The 18,342-nt window shown below is 42.7% G+C and overlaps 1 protein-coding gene across 2 annotated transcripts in view; it reads right to left on the bottom strand.

Annotated features, from left to right (window-relative positions):
* AGXT2 (alanine--glyoxylate aminotransferase 2) overlaps positions 1-18,342 on the bottom strand; it is a 43,058-nt gene that overhangs the window by 12,542 nt on the left and 12,174 nt on the right. The window contains exons 4-12 of one of the 2 annotated variants that reach the window (XM_019983076.2): positions 17,687-17,810; positions 16,005-16,099; positions 12,626-12,719; positions 11,859-11,952; positions 7,522-7,622; positions 6,866-6,958; positions 3,802-3,934; positions 2,262-2,353; positions 338-487 (exon numbers count right to left, since the gene is read on the bottom strand). In XM_019983076.2, coding sequence (XP_019838635.2) covers positions 338-487; positions 2,262-2,353; positions 3,802-3,934; positions 6,866-6,958; positions 7,522-7,622; positions 11,859-11,952; positions 12,626-12,719; positions 16,005-16,099; positions 17,687-17,810 — 976 coding nt within the window. The remainder of the gene's footprint in view (positions 1-337; positions 488-2,261; positions 2,354-3,801; positions 3,935-6,865; positions 6,959-7,521; positions 7,623-11,858; positions 11,953-12,625; positions 12,720-16,004; positions 16,100-17,686; positions 17,811-18,342) is intronic. The other variant, XM_070774783.1, reaches the window with a different exon arrangement.

Genomic DNA, 18,342 nt, shown 5'->3' with positions numbered 1-18,342 from the left:
TCTGACTCTTTGCAAACCCCATAGGCTGTAGCCAGCCAGGATCCTCTGTTCATGGGATTCTCCAAGCAAGAATACTGGAGCGGGTTGCCATGCTCTCCTCCAGGGGATCTTTCCAACCCAGGGATCAAACCCATGTCTCCTGCATTGGCAGGTGGATTCTTTACCACTGAGCTGCTGGGGAAGCCCCAACTCTCTCTATTCATTTCTAATGAGCTTCACTGAGTCTTGTAGTCCTTGCCGGCTCTATCTCTGAATGAATGAGCTTGTAGCCGAGGCTTCCTGCCTTAACTCTTGCTGCCCCAAGAAGCCACAGAGAGACCAGTAGATCACCACCTACCTTATCCTTCACCATTTCTATTCCTATCATGAGACCTTTGCCTCGGACATCTCCTACAATTTCAAATTCATCCCGCAGCTTAGCCAACTTCAGCAACATATAGGTGCCAACTTCTTGGCTATTTTCTTGTAGATTTTCTTCTTTAATCACCTGTTGAGAAAAAGCCCCAAATGACTTTCTATTTAAACAGTTTCAAAAGGGACTGAGAAATAAATGTATGTGACCTGTTTACAAAACTTGAGACAAATGGAACCCGAGGTCATGTGACCATACCTTGTCTCATAGAAAGATCTGCTGTAGGGAGAAAAAAAGGCTTGGTAGAGGGAACACTTCCCTCATACCTTTCTCATCTTCAGGAGTGGGTAAACATTTAGGGAAAAATAAGAGACTCTGTGTGGGCCCAGAGTCAGGGCACCTGAGATATAAAAGGATTTTCACCTACTTCCGCTCACAGCAGAGATCTGTGATTCTTTTCTTTTTTAAACTTTTTATCTTGTACTAGAGCTGACTAACAATGTTGTAATCATTTCAGGAGAACAGCATAGGGACTCAGACATACATATACATGTATCCATTCTCCCCTAAACTCCCCTCCCATCCAGGCTACCACATAACATTGAGCAGAGTTTCCTGTGCTATATAGTAAGAGACCTGCAATTCTGGACCACATATGAGCAGTACAGTATATTTATAAGCAGCCAATAGTAACTGCATGACTGCAGGCAGAACTTGATGTTTTTAAGACCTCCTTGTTCACCTACATCCTACTTGCCAAATTGTTTGAGGTGACACAGCACTTTTAACACTAGTTCTTTAGAACACTAGTTGGCATTTCTACAGAATGAAATAAATGTCACATCCTACCCACACTTTCTCTTTTTGAGATTTAGTCATATTTGAATATACTTTTTAATTAGAAAGGGCAGCTTTTACTTATTTTTATTGAAAAATACTTAAAATTTTTTTTTTGAATAAGTGAAACATGTGCTTTGTTCAAACACCACAAAGTACAGAATCAAAGAGCAGAATGAGCCTCACTGATCCCTGTCCTCCAGCCACTGTTTCCCTCCCCACAAACAACCACTGTTAATAATTTCTTGTGCAGTCTTTCAGAAACTATGTTACACTTATTTAAAGTGCTATTATGCATGTAATACATGCATGCTAAGCCCCTTCAGTCATGTCCGACTCTTTGTGATGCTATGGACTGCAGCTTGTCAGGCTCCTCTGTCCAAGGCATTTTCCAGGCAAGAGTACTGGAGTGGGTTGCCATGCTTCCTCCAGAGGATCTTCCTGACCCAAGGATTGAACCCACATCTTTTATGTCTCCTGCATTAGCAGGGGAGTTCTTTACCACTAGCACCAAGTGCTATTATTCATAGAATTATGCAAACCTTTTCCAACAGATGAGACCACAGGCAAAACTCAATGGGCTCGTGCTGAACCACAGCTGAATCACCTAGTTGGAATTGCATAGAAGTCATTTGCTCTTTTGTCTTTTCATTTATGACAGTACAACAAATGTAAGGAAGCATATACAAGACAGGACCAAAATTCACCTGACATCAAAAATTGCCATTGGTCACCATAAAACATAAAACATATGCCACCATCCATAAAACACCAATGAAACCACAAAAGAGATTTCAGTGCTACCAGCTAGCTAGGGGAATTCTTATGTTTCTCATATGTGTGAGGTTTATTATATGTTATTTCATATCCAATACTTGAAGCACTGATAGTAGATTTCAAAAAAAGGGAGAGGGAGCAGAATAATACCTGGAAATCTAAACTTAGATTCAGGGACTAGGAATTAACTCTCCACTTTAATTATGTCATGTGGTAGAGTCCTGATAATACGTGTGTAGTTTTGAAGTAGTTGTTTGGTGAGATGAGTGGTGTTGACATAGCTGCTGGAATGTACCTCAAGCACTGCTGAACCAACGGCGCAGGCCATGGGGTTCCCTCCAAAGGTATTGAAGTGAAGCATGCGCTTGGTTAAGGACTTGGCAATATCTAGAGGGAGAGAACAAAAGGTGGATAACGAGTGACACGTCTGTAATTTCTCATCATGCCACTTGGGTTATATTTACTTTCATGTTGTAGAAAGGTGTTTACAATAGATTTCATGGCCTCCAATTCATGATAGTGATGTTATGGATGGAAGTGTCTCCCCCCTCAGGGATCCCCAACTCATATGCTGAAGCCCTAACCCCCAGTGCAACTCCCTAGAGGCAACTAAGGTCATAAGGGTGGAGTCCTAGTCCAATAGGATTGGTGCCCTCATAAGAAGAGGAGACACCAGAGCCCTTTCTCACTGCAGAAAAGGACTCATGAGGACACAGCCAGAGGGTCATCTGCAAGAGAGATCTCACCAGAACTCAACTGGGCTCTTACCCTGACCTTGGACTTTAGCCTCTTGAACGGTGGGAAAATAAATGTCTGTTGTTTAAGCCACCCAGCCTGCAATATTTTGTTATGATAGACCAAGCTGATGAATACAATAGATAGGGAAAAATTGCTTATTTACTCCAGGAGAAGTTTACTAATAAAATCTTCAATGTGTTGTGTGAATTGAAAAGTACTTTAAAACTTGATTTACGGGAACGTACATGAATCCTCATTAGTTAGCCTTTTTTCTGTATTCCACTCTTGGGACTAAGAAGGAAATATTTTTTAAAACTCTCATAGCAAGGATTTCATAACAATCTCCAGATGGTCTGAGGGTGAAAATATATATCCGGTTCATTATAGTTCACCTTCAACACCATCTTTCCTCATTTCATAAAAGCACTGAAATATTACAAGGCACTTAATTATCCTTTGGAGTTTCTCAAGTGTGCTTGCTATTGGTGGGAAAAATAAATGAAATAATCTTAAGATTTTCAATAATAAGTGGTTCGTAAAAGTATTCTCGGTAAAACTTCACTAAAACGGGTAATAAAATTAATTCTAATGTTCATTTTATAGACTGTTCTAGCTAAGTGAGATTGTATTGTATTTAGTTGTTGATGATCAGCAGAGAAAACTATCACTCTGGAGGCTGAGTCTATAGCTCTTTGGGGTGGCAAGACTAAGTTGGAGTGTTCTTCAAGAATATGACTCCTTGGATACTTTAGCTTTAAACTTTATCTGGCTTCAGGTTGGTTAACACGGATCTCTTGTGTTGGCTTTGGTTTTGGTTTTGTTTTTGTTGCCTAGATCTTGTCAATGTAGTAGAACCCTACATCTCAATGTGAGGCTGGGAGAATTGGTCTTCCCTACAGCAAAGAGCAAAAAGGGCTGGTTTTCTTCCATCTTTTCCACAGTCTGGCAGACAGACTGTTTCCCTTTAACATTACTTGGGAAATGCGTGTGTAGTTTCCATGACGGTCCCCAGCCCACACTAGGTACAATACACATGTTTTCTACGACTGGGGATGCAGGGGGCCCAGAAGCAGACACGAACTGCCCGTGGTTCCTACCTGGAGTTGTCACGACTGCTGCCATGGGAAAGCCATTCCCAATCCCTTTAGCCATGGTAACAATATCTGGCAGGACATCGTGTGTTTGGAAGCCCCAGAAGTGAGAGCCCAGCCTTCCAAATCCTGTCTGCACCTGATGGAAACAAATCCGAAATCACCGGGAACTTTCTGAGAAATGCTGATTTTCCTGACTCTCTGGTCTCTTTCCTTCTCTTCTATCTTCTCCTCCTTGACATCATCATCACCACCATCCTTGTACTATGATGGAAAAAGCACCATGCTTGAGCTTTTAGGCACCAAAAGCCATTTGCTAGCGTTGTGTGACTCTAGACATGTTTCTTAACTCCTCTGGACCTATGTTAGCTCTGTTGAGTGGAAACACTTAATAGCAATACATCACAGGGTTGTGGTGAGGGTTATATAAATAATGCATGTGAAAAACTTTGTTGTGATTAGCAATCCTGAATAAGGCCCCTCTGTGGGAAGGCTGCGTCTGCCCCATGCTGGATGAGGCAGTAACTACAGCATGCAGGCTGGCGCTGGGGCGTCTGCCATTCAGCCCAGACAGGCTGATTGGCCTCTTCCCTGTGGTGTCCTTTTCTTCCTGAGAATCAGTCATGAGGAGGACTCAGTGAAGCCGGTTAACTCAGGATGGAACTAAGCTGACCGCAGTTGTTCTGTTCGTGCTGTTTCCTTTTCCCAGAAGATCCTTTCCCTGCTCTGTCTCTCGCTAACGCCTCTTGTTCTTCAAAACATGGTTTCCTCACTATCTGGGCTAGGAAAATTTTCCTACAAGGCACCTAGGCTGCCATCAGAACCTCTCACCTTGGACTGTTATCACCAGAGTACATGTCTAATAGGGTTTCCCAGGTGGCGCTTGTGGTCAAGAACCCGCCTGCCAATGCAGAAGACACAGATGCGGTTTAGATCTCTGGGTCGGGAAGATCCCCTGGAAAAGGAAATGGCAACCCTCTCCAGTATACTTGCCTAGAGAATCCCATGAACAGAGGAGCCTGGCAGGCAGTCCATAGGGTTGCAAAAAGTCAGACATGACTGAAGTGTTTAGCATGCACACACTCACTTGCCTAATAACAGAGACTGTATCTCATTTTTCTCTTTATCCATAATATCTAGCAGAGTGCCTGATAAAAGTAGACACTAAGTGTTTGTAGAATGAATAAAAATGTGGCAGAAGTGCCTAACTAAATAAAGGCGCACAAATATTCCCATGCAAATTTCTGCCAGAGCCTTTTTTGGTGGTGGGTCCTTGATTCCCTTCTGGTTCTGTCTCTTGGACTGTCTCTCTCTCTCTCTCTACACATACTGCTCTTCTAGGATAGAGGTGTAGGCACTTGAAGCTGATTCTGAAATGCTCTTGAAAGAATAAGGGTCCTTCTCAGACTTTTTTTTTTAATTTTTCTGCTCTCTCCAAGGTGCTGTTGCAAAGGCGAATTTGGGGGTTACAATTAGATAAGAGTGAGCAACACAGGAGAAGAGCTTAGGTATGAGAATCAGACAGACCTGGGCTCGAATCCTGAGTCTCCTAGTTTTGAGTCCCTGAACACAAGCTGATGAATTTGCCCAAAAGAGAATGTAAGAAAGCTCATGGCAAATCCATCCAACTTGCCTGTCTATTTTCATTTTTTATTTCATCTAAGTACCATAAATAAATGGTAAAAAAAAAAAATCAGATTGCTTGGACAATACATGAAATTATGTAGGGCCATAAACCATGTGAGTCATCTAGGAGGTGTCAGTTCCATAGAATCTTTCAGTTGAACAGAGATGACTCATTCTAAGGTTCATAAACTCAAATGTCTTAGGAGGTAAGAAGCATATAGCCATGAGAGAAGCAGGCTAGGTCCACCTCTATGAATTGGAATGGGAACTATGTGTGCGAATGCCTTGCCTAAAAGCAGTCAATTTCAAATTTAAATCCAGCTTACGCCAGACCAGGAAAGACTGATGGCCCAATATGGCCCCATGCTAAGGCACTTCAGCTGTGTCTGACTCTTTGCAACCCCATGGCCCCAGGTTCCTCTGTCCATGGAATTCTCCAGGTAAGAATACTGGAGTGGGTTGCCATGCTCTCCTCCAGGGGATCTTCCCAACCCAGGGATTGAACCTGAATCTCTTAATGTCTCCTGCTTTGGCAGGCAGCTTCTTTACCACTAGCAGCACCTTGGGAAACCCTTATTGTAGATTCCAAATTCCTCATTTTATAGAAGGGAAAGCCAAGGTTAGCTGATTAAGAAGGCATGTGAGATCCCTGGGTGCAGCACTGGCTCTGCCCTCAGGAGTTTCTTCTGTTCCCACCTTTCCTGCCACCCTTTGTCTTTCTACACCACAGTTCAATCATTCTTGAAAGGCGGGTTGCCCAGTGGTTAGTGTGGTCTTTGAGTCTGGGTGTGAGTTCTGGCTCTGTCCCTACTAACAGCATGATCTTGACAGGCAAATTAACTATCTTGAACTTCAGTTCACTTTTTTTCCCCCAATTCAATTCAGTTTTTTTTTTGGCTGTATCACACAACACGTGGAATCTTAGTTCCTTGACCAAGGATCAAAGCCACGGCCCCTGTAATGGAGGTGGGATCCCCAACCTCTCGACTGCCAGGGGAGTCCCTGGAACTACTTTCCAAATATCTGTGATTATGGCCCTCTTCTTAGAGGCTGGACTTTTTTTTTCTAAGTGTAATTTCCAAACAGATTTTTTTTATGAATGCTGCTGGACTGTCTAATACTATTTTGGCAAAAGTTAAGATGAAAACTTGGTTGTGAGGTTAAACTAAGTTTAAGCTGAATTCAAATAGGAGTTTTAAAAGTATGTTGAAGAATGGCAACATCCTAGGCCTGTTATCTTATTTGATAGACTTCACTTGGGACGTTGACGTTCTAATCTAGTAACGAACTAGTCAGTCAATGAGAAAAAGATTCATTAACTTATACCCTCATCTTGGAATCTGCAAGTAGATGCTTTCTGCCTGGACTGCAGAGCAGGGTTTAGAGATTTCTCCCTGCGCTTTTCCTGTCCTGGCTCCATCACACCTACTCTGTGGCCACTCACTTCATCTGCAATGCACACGCCTCCCCGCTCGCGCACCAGCTCGAAGGCTTCCTTTAGAAACCCCTTCGGGTACTGAACAACGCCATTCACCCCCTGCAAAAGACCAAACCAAGAAGACCTAGAAAACAGCACAGGGCCTTGAAAGTATTAAAAAAAGAAACAACTGAAGACAGACCATGATCAATATTAGCATTAGTGATACTAGCAATTTTTGAAGCCGTTTCTAGAAATGTTTCAACTGTGAGTGAAAAGAAGAGCCATTCCTCTTAATGCCATGCCTTCTGGGAAATGGTTGCAAATGTGGTCTTTCCTGAGAGCAGAGAAAAACAGATTAAGGGGATTTAGTAAGATTACAGAACGGCTCACCCTGACAGTGTGGGTAATAAGCAACTGAAAACTGCTGGGGTTTTCTATTTTTACAGATTTACAAATTCAGTAGTTTCATCTATCTGTCTGTTCAGTCTGGGAGTACAGCAGATGGACTTTTAAAGGTCAGTTGAAAACCAGGGGCCTTCTTTTTTTCAAGGGGATGAGGAGAATGACATAAAGGGACATAACAGTGATCACTTAAATAATTTGGAAGTCACTAGAATGTATGAGTTAAAATTGATAATTTACAACTGAGTTCAGTTAATGTTTAAGGTTAACACACTTACTTGAATTGGCTCTGCAAAAAATCCAGCAATTGATTTGGCCACAGAAGTGCTCAGAGTATCTTTGAATTGTTCAATATACTGGTCTTTAGCTTGACAGCAGTCTGCAATAAACAAACAAACAAAACAAAACACAGTATTTGACGATGTGAGAAAGGCATCCAGAAGAATGGGGGGAAAACAGAGAAAAAAAGAAACCAGGATAGTAAATTGACTAGAGTCCCTCAAGATACAGCAAAGCAGGATATGGGGATATAGGTTTCTGAAACGGAAAGAGTCAGAACAACTTGTGCTTTGTTCTGAGCAGCAAGACTAGCCTAGCCACAAAGGTGTAAACAAGCCACTTCAGTCATTTCCATCTGTGGAAGAAACACCCCAGAGCGTCACTGAGTCTGGGAGAGATGGCTGTTTCACCTAAGGAAGCCAATTCTATCGACACGATAGATTTAATTCAGATGTAATTGCTATGTGGATTTGATTTATTTGGAAATAACTGTTTACCTTGTATTGCCACTTAATCTGATATACCATTTTAAAGCTACAAAGTATCTCAGTCTTTATGGTTAGTAAGTATGTAAGTAAGTATAAACATACTTACTAACCATATTAGTTAACTAACTAACTCCAATACTTTGGCTGCCTGATGCAAATAGCCAACTCATTGGAAAAGACCCTGATGCTGGGAAAGATTGAAGGCAGGAGGAGAAGGGGATGACGGAGGATGAGATGACTGGATGGCATCACCGACTCGATGGACATGAGTTTGAGTGAACTCTGGGAGATGGTAAAGGACAGGGAAGTCTGGCATGCTGCAGTCCATGGGGTCGTAAAGAGCTGGACACGACTTGGTGACTGAACACCACCACCAACAAATATGTTTATAGAACAATGAGAATTCTAAAGAGGAAAGTACTACAGTCATGTAACTTTCATCCATTGTCTGAGGGGAGCGGAAGCAGTCCCCTCTGGAATAGCAAATGTCCCAGAACTAGTGTGTCCACATATGAGAACCTTCAGAATTTTTATCCACACCTGTAATTTGGTGGGTAGCACCACATAATCTCTGAATCTAAACCCATATCCATGAATAGCAGAAGAAAGGCAGAGGGAGATATGAGTGTGATGGGGGTCTCTGGTGAAAGCCGTCAGGGAGGCAAGACACCATCTACCATCAAGATGCTCACTTAGAGGCATGGATGTGGTCCTGTCTCCTGAAAGCTAGAGATAAGGAATAGAAACCTGCAGTTTTCACCATCAACAGTGAAGCATAAATATAGTTTATAGTTCAGCTCTTAAAAAGTGAGAAAAACATGACCTGGCCCCAAACATACTTTTAGGCTACATACGATGTTTGGAAAAGCTTGCTCGACAGCGTTCACTGATCTTTGGTGAACTGGAATCGAGGGCTCAGGGCTCTTCTTCCCTTTGAAGAAGGGAATCAATGAAAGGTATATCAAAACCAGAAAGTACACTTGTTAGCATCATTTATGTTGTTTGATGGGCAGGATATAGTAGACAAATGAATCTGTGCCCCTGGAGATTGAAATTTTCTATTTTTATTCAGAAAGGAAAAGAAAACAACCAAGGATGACCTTAGAGGATGAATTATACATATGTTCAAAGGATATAATTTGGGAATTTACCAAGACCATTTGTCACTTGAGAAATCCAAGTGTGGAGCAAAATCAACCCTAATGGCTTAAATTTGGACAAAACAAACCATGAAGAAGATTTTGCTTGAACCTGTGCTAGACCTTTTATAAATTTTTCCTCCACTGTGCACAAGTTCAGCAATGTGAGTCATCAGCTGTCACTGGTTTTTTCCTTCATTGGCTCATTGCTGTAAGTCCAGGTCAGGCCACCTCTGGAGAGAGACCTGGGGTAGTGGTGTCATCATGACAACATCAAGCAGGTGGAGAGGGACTGCTCTTCTGGATGTTATCCAGGAAATGGCATAAAGAGGGAAGTGTTTTCATTTTATCTGGTGGAAAGATAGAGTTCGGCTTCCCAGGTGGCACTTGCAGTAAAGAACTCGCCTCCTAGTGCAGGAGACATAAGAGATGTGGGTCCCATTCCTGGGTCAGGAAGATCCCCTGGAGGAGGGCATGGCAACCCACTCCAGTATTCTTGCCTGGAGAATCCCATGGACAGAGGAGCCTGGTGGGCTGCAGACCATGGGGTCGAAAAGAGTTGGACATGACTGAAGTGACTTAGCATGCATGCACACAAAGAGTTAAGCAAGAGTGAGGAGCCAAGAAAGAACAATTTTTAAGGAAAAGGGAGCTTGTGTTGCAAAAGGAGAAAGAGAAATGATGTGATCAGCATGAGGTTAGGAACATTGTGTGGGCAGTGGGTTGAGAGGTGCTTTTCATCCCAAGGTATTCTGACATTCAGGGACTGGAATGAACAGTTGGAAAGAAAACATCCTGAGGAGGGGGTGGAGGAGAAAATGAACTCTACCACACATATATTGGATTCTTGCCCAGGCTGATGAGGGGAGTGGTGACATCCTGCTGAGGTGAAAAAAATGCCCCCTCTCAAACCTGGTACCTTTATGTGTTCAGTGAGTGAACTCTAAGAGGACCTAAGAACTGGAAACTTCTCTATTCCAAGTAATTTATATGTTGGGATGTATTTACAAAGATATATAAATATGCCTTTTTACAGCAAAGACCCAACGCTTCTCAAGCCTAATAGCACTAGAGGAGGCTGATGTCACTTCTTGTATAAAGAGAGGGTATTAGCCTTGCCTCTTGAAGATATGAGTGAAGAGAACAGCTGACTTCAGATGTGCCGAGGACCACAGTTCCGAGAGGCAGAAATGTCTGTCTGTCACTGTTACTTAGCCTCCAGAGACCACTAGAGAGATGACCCTGGGGTCCTCGTATTATCAATACAAGGACCTCTGTCTCCTCCTGACAGAGGAGAAGGCTGAAAAGAGTGAGGAGGCAGAGGATTGAAGAGAGAGGGACACCGAGCCAGGAGGGAAGGGAAGGACCATGTCTCCTGCCTCCAAGGCTCTGCACTGATGTGCTTGAAGTTGAATGGACATCTGTGAGGTTCAGTCAACTGACTTTAGTTTTTGGTGCCACATGGTGGTGAGGTGCAGGCATAGTAGCCCTTGGCATTGCTACAGTCTGCCTGTCTCTACAAAAGCTCTCTTTTGGGGACCTTCTTGGTGTTCCAGTGGTTAAGAGTCCATGCTGCCAATGCAGGGGCTGTGGGTTCGATCCTTGGTCAGGGAACTAAGATTCCACATGTGTGGTACAGACCAAAGATTTTTTAAAAAGACATCCCCATTAAAAAAAAGTTCTAAAAATTCTCTTCCTTGGTCTCAGGAAGGCCTGGAATACGGGGCCACCAGGGCAGATATTCCTGTCTACATTTCAAAGATGAGAAATAGGAGCTTCATCTTTCAGAAGGAGAGTTTGAGTGAAGTTTAAAACTTCCTCACGGTTTTATGTTCTGTGACTATAACATCTTGTTCTAAAGCTCATGCTTTCAGCCTCCCACCTCCACCATTATCCCATCTGAATTTTAAGGTGACTGTGAATTTTCTTACTTTCAAAGCTGATTTTTAAGGCTTCCATTCACCTTCTTCTTCTCAGCCCGGTGACTCACACTGTTTCATTAAAGATCTCTTGGCAGGAGAACTTCGTGCTTTCCTTGGGTGCTATTTGGGGGCAGTCACCCAAAGGGTCCTGCCGTGTGCTGACAAGCATGGGTGGGGCTTGCTGACAAATCAAGAACTCAGGCTGCTTCCAGGCCTCCGCTCCCTCATGTGAGGAAGTGGTAAAGAATGTAAATAACAACGCATTTGATGAATAACAGCTTTCCTGGTGAGAAGGTCTTCACAGTTTTTGAGAAGATGTCAACAGCCTTCAGGAACCACCTTCTGTTTTGACAAATACTCTCTTTGGCTGGTATTCTGAGTCCCTGGGGAACTTCTTGACTGGAGTTTCGAAATTTCTAGAAGTGTTTTTTCCGCTTCCTCCATTGGGAACTGGTGAATAATCCCCCCAACCTTGTTTTCCTATCAAATTGGGAACAGAACCATTGCTAGGAGAGCTGAGAGAGCGCCTCCAATGAAGCACTGGGTGACAGTGTTTCTGGCTTAGGTCTGATAAGGGTGAGATGCTGAGATGTGTTTCCTGACAGGGGATGGATGCTTTGATGGTATTGTGGTCATTGGCTATAAGGAGTGTTGGCTCAATGAGGAGTGACTTCCTAGTTGTATTTGCCATGACTTTTCCCTTCCCACTTTTTCCAATTTGCCTTTCTCCTCATTCCTTCCCCCTCCTGACCTTCCCCCACGTGCCTCCCTCCCCGCTCAGTTGGACCTGGCGCACAGCTGCACTTCCTAATTGTTTGCACTGGAGAATCTCGGCAGTGGCTTCCTCCCCAAGGGCCATGGAAAATGTCTGGGCACATTGTCTGCAAATGACAAAAGAGGGGATTTGGCAAGACATGAACACAAGACAGTCAATTTGGGGCAACATATGGTACCAATCAAGGCAAGAGGGCTTCTTAACTTGATACCAAGATTCCTTCCTTACTCTTCTCCCACTTAGGACAAAAACTTGATATTCAGCTTTGAAGAGAGAATTTTTTTTCTTGGAAATCAGTTATGAGGGCACTCTACAAAGGAAACTGATTTCTGTGTCTGCCTGGAAACAATTGGCTCAAGAGTTTGGTGGGTAATGGCATCTGAAAGAATGAGAATAATTAGGTACCTGATTCTGATGCTGAAAATGTGGGTACAGTGGATGAGAACAGAAGGTGAGTACAAGGATGAGTATACGGAAATTATATGCATTCAAGGCTCTGGGAACTTATTTCAATGCATTTATTTGTAACTGACTCAATTTTACTTAAAAACAAAACAAAATGTAAAAGCATCTCTAATAGTAAGTATTACTCAGACTCTGAAGGTCTTTCTAACAAATGTCTCCTTTAAATGGTCTTTCATTTGATTAAGTCAAATTGAGGCCTTGATTAATCACAGGCTTCATATTAGTTTCTAGTCCTAATGACTGGAAAAATCTGATCAATGATTCCATACACCTAGGAGTCTTTAGAGAAACAAGGCAAAAATCTCAGAACTTACTGGTTGGCAGCCCATCCCATGAGGGAGGTCCATCTTATAGATGCCTACATTTGTCAAGCCAAGTGTGTAAGGACTGCATCCATGGTAGGCTCCTCTGCAGACAGAAAAGAGTGGGAGGACTGGGTTAAGTGTGCTTTCATTTGATCACTGGCCTGTGGAACACTGGGTTGGACAAAAAAGAAAATCCATGAAAGCTATGGAGATGAAAAAGAACACTATTGACCTACAACCTCAATGATCTCAAAGAAATCTTCTAAGCCTGTGTCAAATGAATTCACCTATTTATGTTTTCTACTAGCATCACAGATTTGAATCATGACAGGAATTTTGGTGGCCATCTGGCTGACAGCTCTGACCTTAGACCTGCCCTACTCTGTTCCTCTAAGCAATGAGACTCATCTTTTAGCATCATGCCAGAAATTATATATTCAACGAGTCTGCAAAGTGATCTCTTTGAGAAGATGAGTATTTGCTCCTGTGACGCGGCTGTCACTTAACATTTTGGGGGACTTTTCTTCAAGTGCCTCATAAGCCATTCTAGTCAGCCTAGAAGAAACTCAGGCTTTATTTCTGGAAACTGAAACAGTCATATTTATTACAAATTATCCTAATCTCTTGGTTTCAAATAAGTTTGGACAACTTCCCAAATCAAAATCACCCTTCAAAAAGGATTTAGGACTATTGAGACTACTCGAAGGAATGGTTATATATCCTGAAAGCGGAAACACAAACTACTATTGAACCCTAGTAGTACCAAGACTGCTCTGAACAGATCATGATTTATCTGGATATACATATTCTAGATGTTCAAGCTGATTTTAGAAGAGGCAGAGGAACCAGAGATCAAACTGCCAATATCCGCTGGATCATCGAAAAAGCAAGAGAGTTCCAGAAAAACATCTATTTCTGCTTTATTGACTATAAAGTCAATATTGCTTTGACTGTGTGGATCACAAGAAACTGTGGAAAATTCTGAAAGAGATGGGACAACCAGACCACATGATCTGCCTCTTGAGAAACCTATATGCAGGTCAGGAAGCAACAGTTAGAACTGGACATGGAACAACAGACTGGTTCCAAATAGGAAAAGGAGTACGTCAAGGCTGTATACTGTTACCCTGCTTATTTAACTTCTATGTAGAGTACATCATGAGAAATGCTGGGCTGGAGGAAGCACAAACTGGAATCAAGATTGTCGGGAGAAATATCAATAACCTCAGATATGCAGATGACACCATCCTTATGGCAGAAAGTGAAGAACAACTAAACAGCCTCTTGATGAAAGTGAAAGAGGAGAGTGAAAAAGTTGGCTTAAAGCTCAACATTCAGAAAACTAAGATCATGGCATCTGGTCCCACCACTTCATGGGAAATAGATGGGGACACAGTGGAAACAGTGTCAGACTTTATTTTTCTGGGCTCCAAAATCACTGCAGATGGTGACTGCAGCCATGAAATTAAAAGATGCTTACTCCTTGGAAGGAAAGTTATGACCAATTTGCTGCTGCTGCTAAGTCGCTTCAGTCGTGTCCGACTGTGTGACCCCATAGACAGCAGCCCACCAGGCTCCCCTGTCCCTGGGATTCTCCAGGCAAGAATACTGGAGTGGGTTGCCATTTCCTTCTCCAGTGCATGAAGGTGAAATGTGAAAGTGAAGTTGCTCGGTCCTGTCCGACTCTGAGCAACCCCATGGACTGCAGCCTACCGGGCTCCTCTGTCCATGAGATTTTCCAGGCAAGAGTACTGGAGTGGGGTGCCATCGACTTCTCCGACGACCAACCTAGATAGCATATTAAAAAGCCGAGATATTACTTTGCCAACAAAGGTCCGTCTAGTCAGGGATATGGTTTTTCCAGTAGTCATGTATGTATGTGAGAGTTGGACTATAAAGAAAGCTGAGCACCAAAGAATTGATGCTTTTGAACTGTGGTGCTGGAGAAGACTCTTGAGAGTCCCTTGGACTGCAAGGAGATCCAACCAGTCAATCCTAAAGGAAATCAGTCCTGAATATTCATTGGAAGGACTGATACTGAAGCTGAAACTCCAATACTTTGGCCACCTGATGAGAAGAACTGACTCATTGGAAAAGACCGTGATTCTGGGAAAGATTGAAGGCAGGAGGAGAAGGGGACAACAAAGGATGAAATGGTTGGATGGCATCACCAACTCAATGAACATGAGTTTGAGCAAGCTCTAGGAGTTGGTGATAGACAGGGAAGCCTGGCATGCTTCAGTCCATGGGGTTGCAAAGAGTCGGACACGACTGAGCAACTGAACTGAACTGAACTGAACTCTGCATTTAGAGAAAGTGAAAAATGGTACAACTGGCACTGTGAAATAAGTATATGGCTTCTTATCATAAGCAGAGATAAAAGTGAGTTCAGTGTCACATGGCAAAGCTTCTGGGGGTGCAGACCAGTCTTTCACTATCTGGCATAGGGTGCAGTCAATACCATTATATCTTTTTACTTTTAATTTATTCTTTTTAAATTTGTATTTTGTTTTGGAGCATACTGGGTGGTGATAGTAGTAAAGAACACACCTGCCAATGGAAGAGACATAAGAGATGTGGGTCCGATCCCTGGGTCAGGAAGATCCCCCGGAGGAAGGCATGGCAGCCCACTCCAGTATTCTTGCTGGGAAATCCCATGGACAGAGGAGCCTGGTGGGCTACAGTCCATTGGATTGCAAAAAGTCAGACACAACAGAAGTGACTTAGCGCACAGCACATAGTTGATTAATAATGTGTTAGTTTCTTTCTTTTTTTTTATACTCGCAGCATTTATTAAAAAAAACCTTTACTATGGACAACTTAGAAATATACAAAAGAAGAGAGAATATTACAATGACTCCCCCCTAGACAGCCATCACTCAGATTCAATAATGATCAATTTATGACCAGTCTATTTCATCTTTGTTGTTGTCATTGTTTAGTTGTTTAGTAACTGAGTCGTCTCTGACTCTTTGTGACCCCATGGACTGTAGCTGGTCAGGCTCCTCTGTCCATGGGATTCTACAGGCAAGAATACTGGAGCGGGTTGCCATTTCCTCCTCCAGACAATGTGTTAGTTTCTATACCATATCTTTAAAGTTAAAAAGCTGTCTTGTAGCCTTCTTTTTAATTTCATAGAGAATTTATGACATAACTAGGCTTCCAAACTCTTTATTAGTGACCTCAGTCAGGGACCCCTACTTGGATCAGGCCAATTTTTATGGTGCTATCCAGCCATAAAATTCATCTGATGGGTCCTACCCTAAAACCTGAAATTAGAAAAACACCCCTGTGAAAGTCTCTCTCCTGCTCTAGGCTATATTTTAGAGATTAACATTTAATATTGGGGTGAGTCAGTGTTAAAATGAATATTCCAAGATGTGGTTACCTGAAAGAAATGATGTCTGTGCTGTTTGAGTGTGCTCTGGCCATCAGCATGGCTAGGTCATTGGCTTCTGAACCACTGTTCACCAAGAAAACGACCTGGAGGAAAAAAATACACATGGTCATGAAACACAGATATTATTCAATTCATTTGAAATTGTGAGTGTATCCCAGCCTCTGATTATTAAGAAGAGTTCCCTTCATACCAGTCAGTTCAGTCACTCAGTCGTGTCTGACTCTTTGCGACCCCATGGAGTTTCATCATTTAATTATTGATTCTATAGCTCTTCATTGAGCAGCTGCTGAGCATTAGAGATACAACAGTGGCTAAGGGATTGTCCAAATTGTGAAACATTCCAGGCTTCCATTAGAATTACTTGATGTTCTTCGAAGTGCTAAGATGGAGAGGCTTGCTGAGATGTACAGTGGTTAGTGGTCAAGGGAATCTGAGAAGTTGGTCTCTTGGCTCTTGAAACTGAATCATCCTGCTCGACTCTGAAGGCTTGGCCCAGAGGCCCCCAGAGGATATCCCAGCCTGTCTGTTCAGTGTTTGTGAATGTTAAAAAAAAGTGAGCAAACAAACCAGGATGAAAAGTGCAGCTCATCCTGGTTGAAGGAAAGGGGGCACTCGGGGGCACTCAAGGGCACTGGATCCTTCCTGATTTTAGGTTTTAGAGTAGGATCCATCAAATGAACTTTAAGGCTAGGTAGCACCATCTAAGGGGCTTCTCAGGTGATGCAGTTGGTAAAGAATCTGCCTGCCAGCGCAGGAGATGGAGGAGACACAGTTCGATCCCTGGGTCGGGAAGATCCCCTGGAGTAGGAAATGGCAACCCATTCCAATATTCTTGCCTGGAAAATTCCTTGGACATAGGAGCCTGGTGGGCTACAGTCTACGAGGTTGCAAAGAGTTGGACACGACTGAGCATGCACAAGCACTCAACACCATCCAAATTCGCTGGATCCAGTGTTGGGGTTCCTGACTGAGGTAACCAAGAGTTTGGAGTCCTGCCCTAAACTTAGGTTACAGCTATTTCTCTTCATCTCTTTTAGATTGTATAGGAAGTAGGGTACTTAGATAATATGGTAAAATAACAATCATAGCTGACACTAGGTACGGTGCACTGTTTCACACAGATATTAACTCATTGAATCCCGAAATGCAAATTTTGGCCAACATTTTAACTTCTCAATCCAGTTAAAAAAGTCAATCATTTCAGATGCAGAAAAACATCCCATTTAGCAAAAATATCAAACTGCATCTCAGACCAAATGAATTTAACGGTATATTAATTTTCTAAAAAAAATGGCTTCACTCTTTGTTAAAGAAGAAATGCCAATGACTTGGCAGAGGCACTGTGGAGCCAAAAGATGAAAACTTCCTGAGTAACACAGAGGAGAGTGTCAGGAAGGCTGGGGCACCCCTTAAGTGATGTCTGCAAAGATATGGTAAGGAGAATGATCAAGGAGAGGCAGCCACTTGGAGCTGATGAAGTGAATGTCAACTGGTTTTAGCAGCAATTCATTGACTTCTCTCTTCTCCTTGAGTGCTTTCAGACATGGCTACTAGTACACTCACTTTAGATGTTCAGTGCACAGACCAGATTCTGCACCCATATTCTCATTTCCCCGTCTGGCTTCCCTGGGATCAGCAGATCCTGCCCCTTTGAGTTATAAGCATCAGACCTTCAAAGGCTCAGGAAGAAGTGCTGAAAGCTTCTCTGCATATTCGTGGATCAGAGGGTGGAAGAAGACAGAACTTGTATGCCACAGGCGGCCCAGCTGCCTTTGCGCCGCTGCGTTTACTTTTCTGGATAAACAGAAGGGCAGAGTTACCCACACTGCAGCGGGCATGTCCCTCCCCACACAACACTGACCACTGAATTAAACCCTATGGGTATTTATCAAACAGTTTCCAGAGGCAGATTTCATCCAAACACAAGAAAGAGCTTCTCTAGCCACCAGAGGTATCTGGTAATGGAACGTATTGCCTCAAAAGGTAATGAATTCCCGACCAAGAGATGTGTTCAACAGGAGACTAAATGATTGATTGCTGGCGATTTTAAAAGATAAATTCCTAGTGAAGAAGGAATTTTGAAGTTATAATCTCTTCTAACTAGATTTTCTTATTAACTATGCTTTAAAGAGTTTGGAAAATAGAGAAGACTACATGTAAACCTGGGTGTCTTTCCATTTTAGTCTAAAGAATTATAGCTCAATCAAACATATGTTTATAAGATCAACAACTTTTCCTTTAAAGAAGATTCCAAGATTTGGGTCTTAGTAGTGGTTGGTGTTGATGAACATTCTGCTATCACATTCTGTGAAGGATCCAAAGTCTC

The sequence above is a fragment of the Bos indicus genome, chromosome 20, assembly GCF_029378745.1.
Source record: "Bos indicus isolate NIAB-ARS_2022 breed Sahiwal x Tharparkar chromosome 20, NIAB-ARS_B.indTharparkar_mat_pri_1.0, whole genome shotgun sequence".
Taxonomy (NCBI): domain Eukaryota; kingdom Metazoa; phylum Chordata; class Mammalia; order Artiodactyla; family Bovidae; genus Bos; species Bos indicus.
Note: the sequence above shows the minus strand (reverse complement) of the source record. Positions and strands in the feature narration are given on the sequence as shown.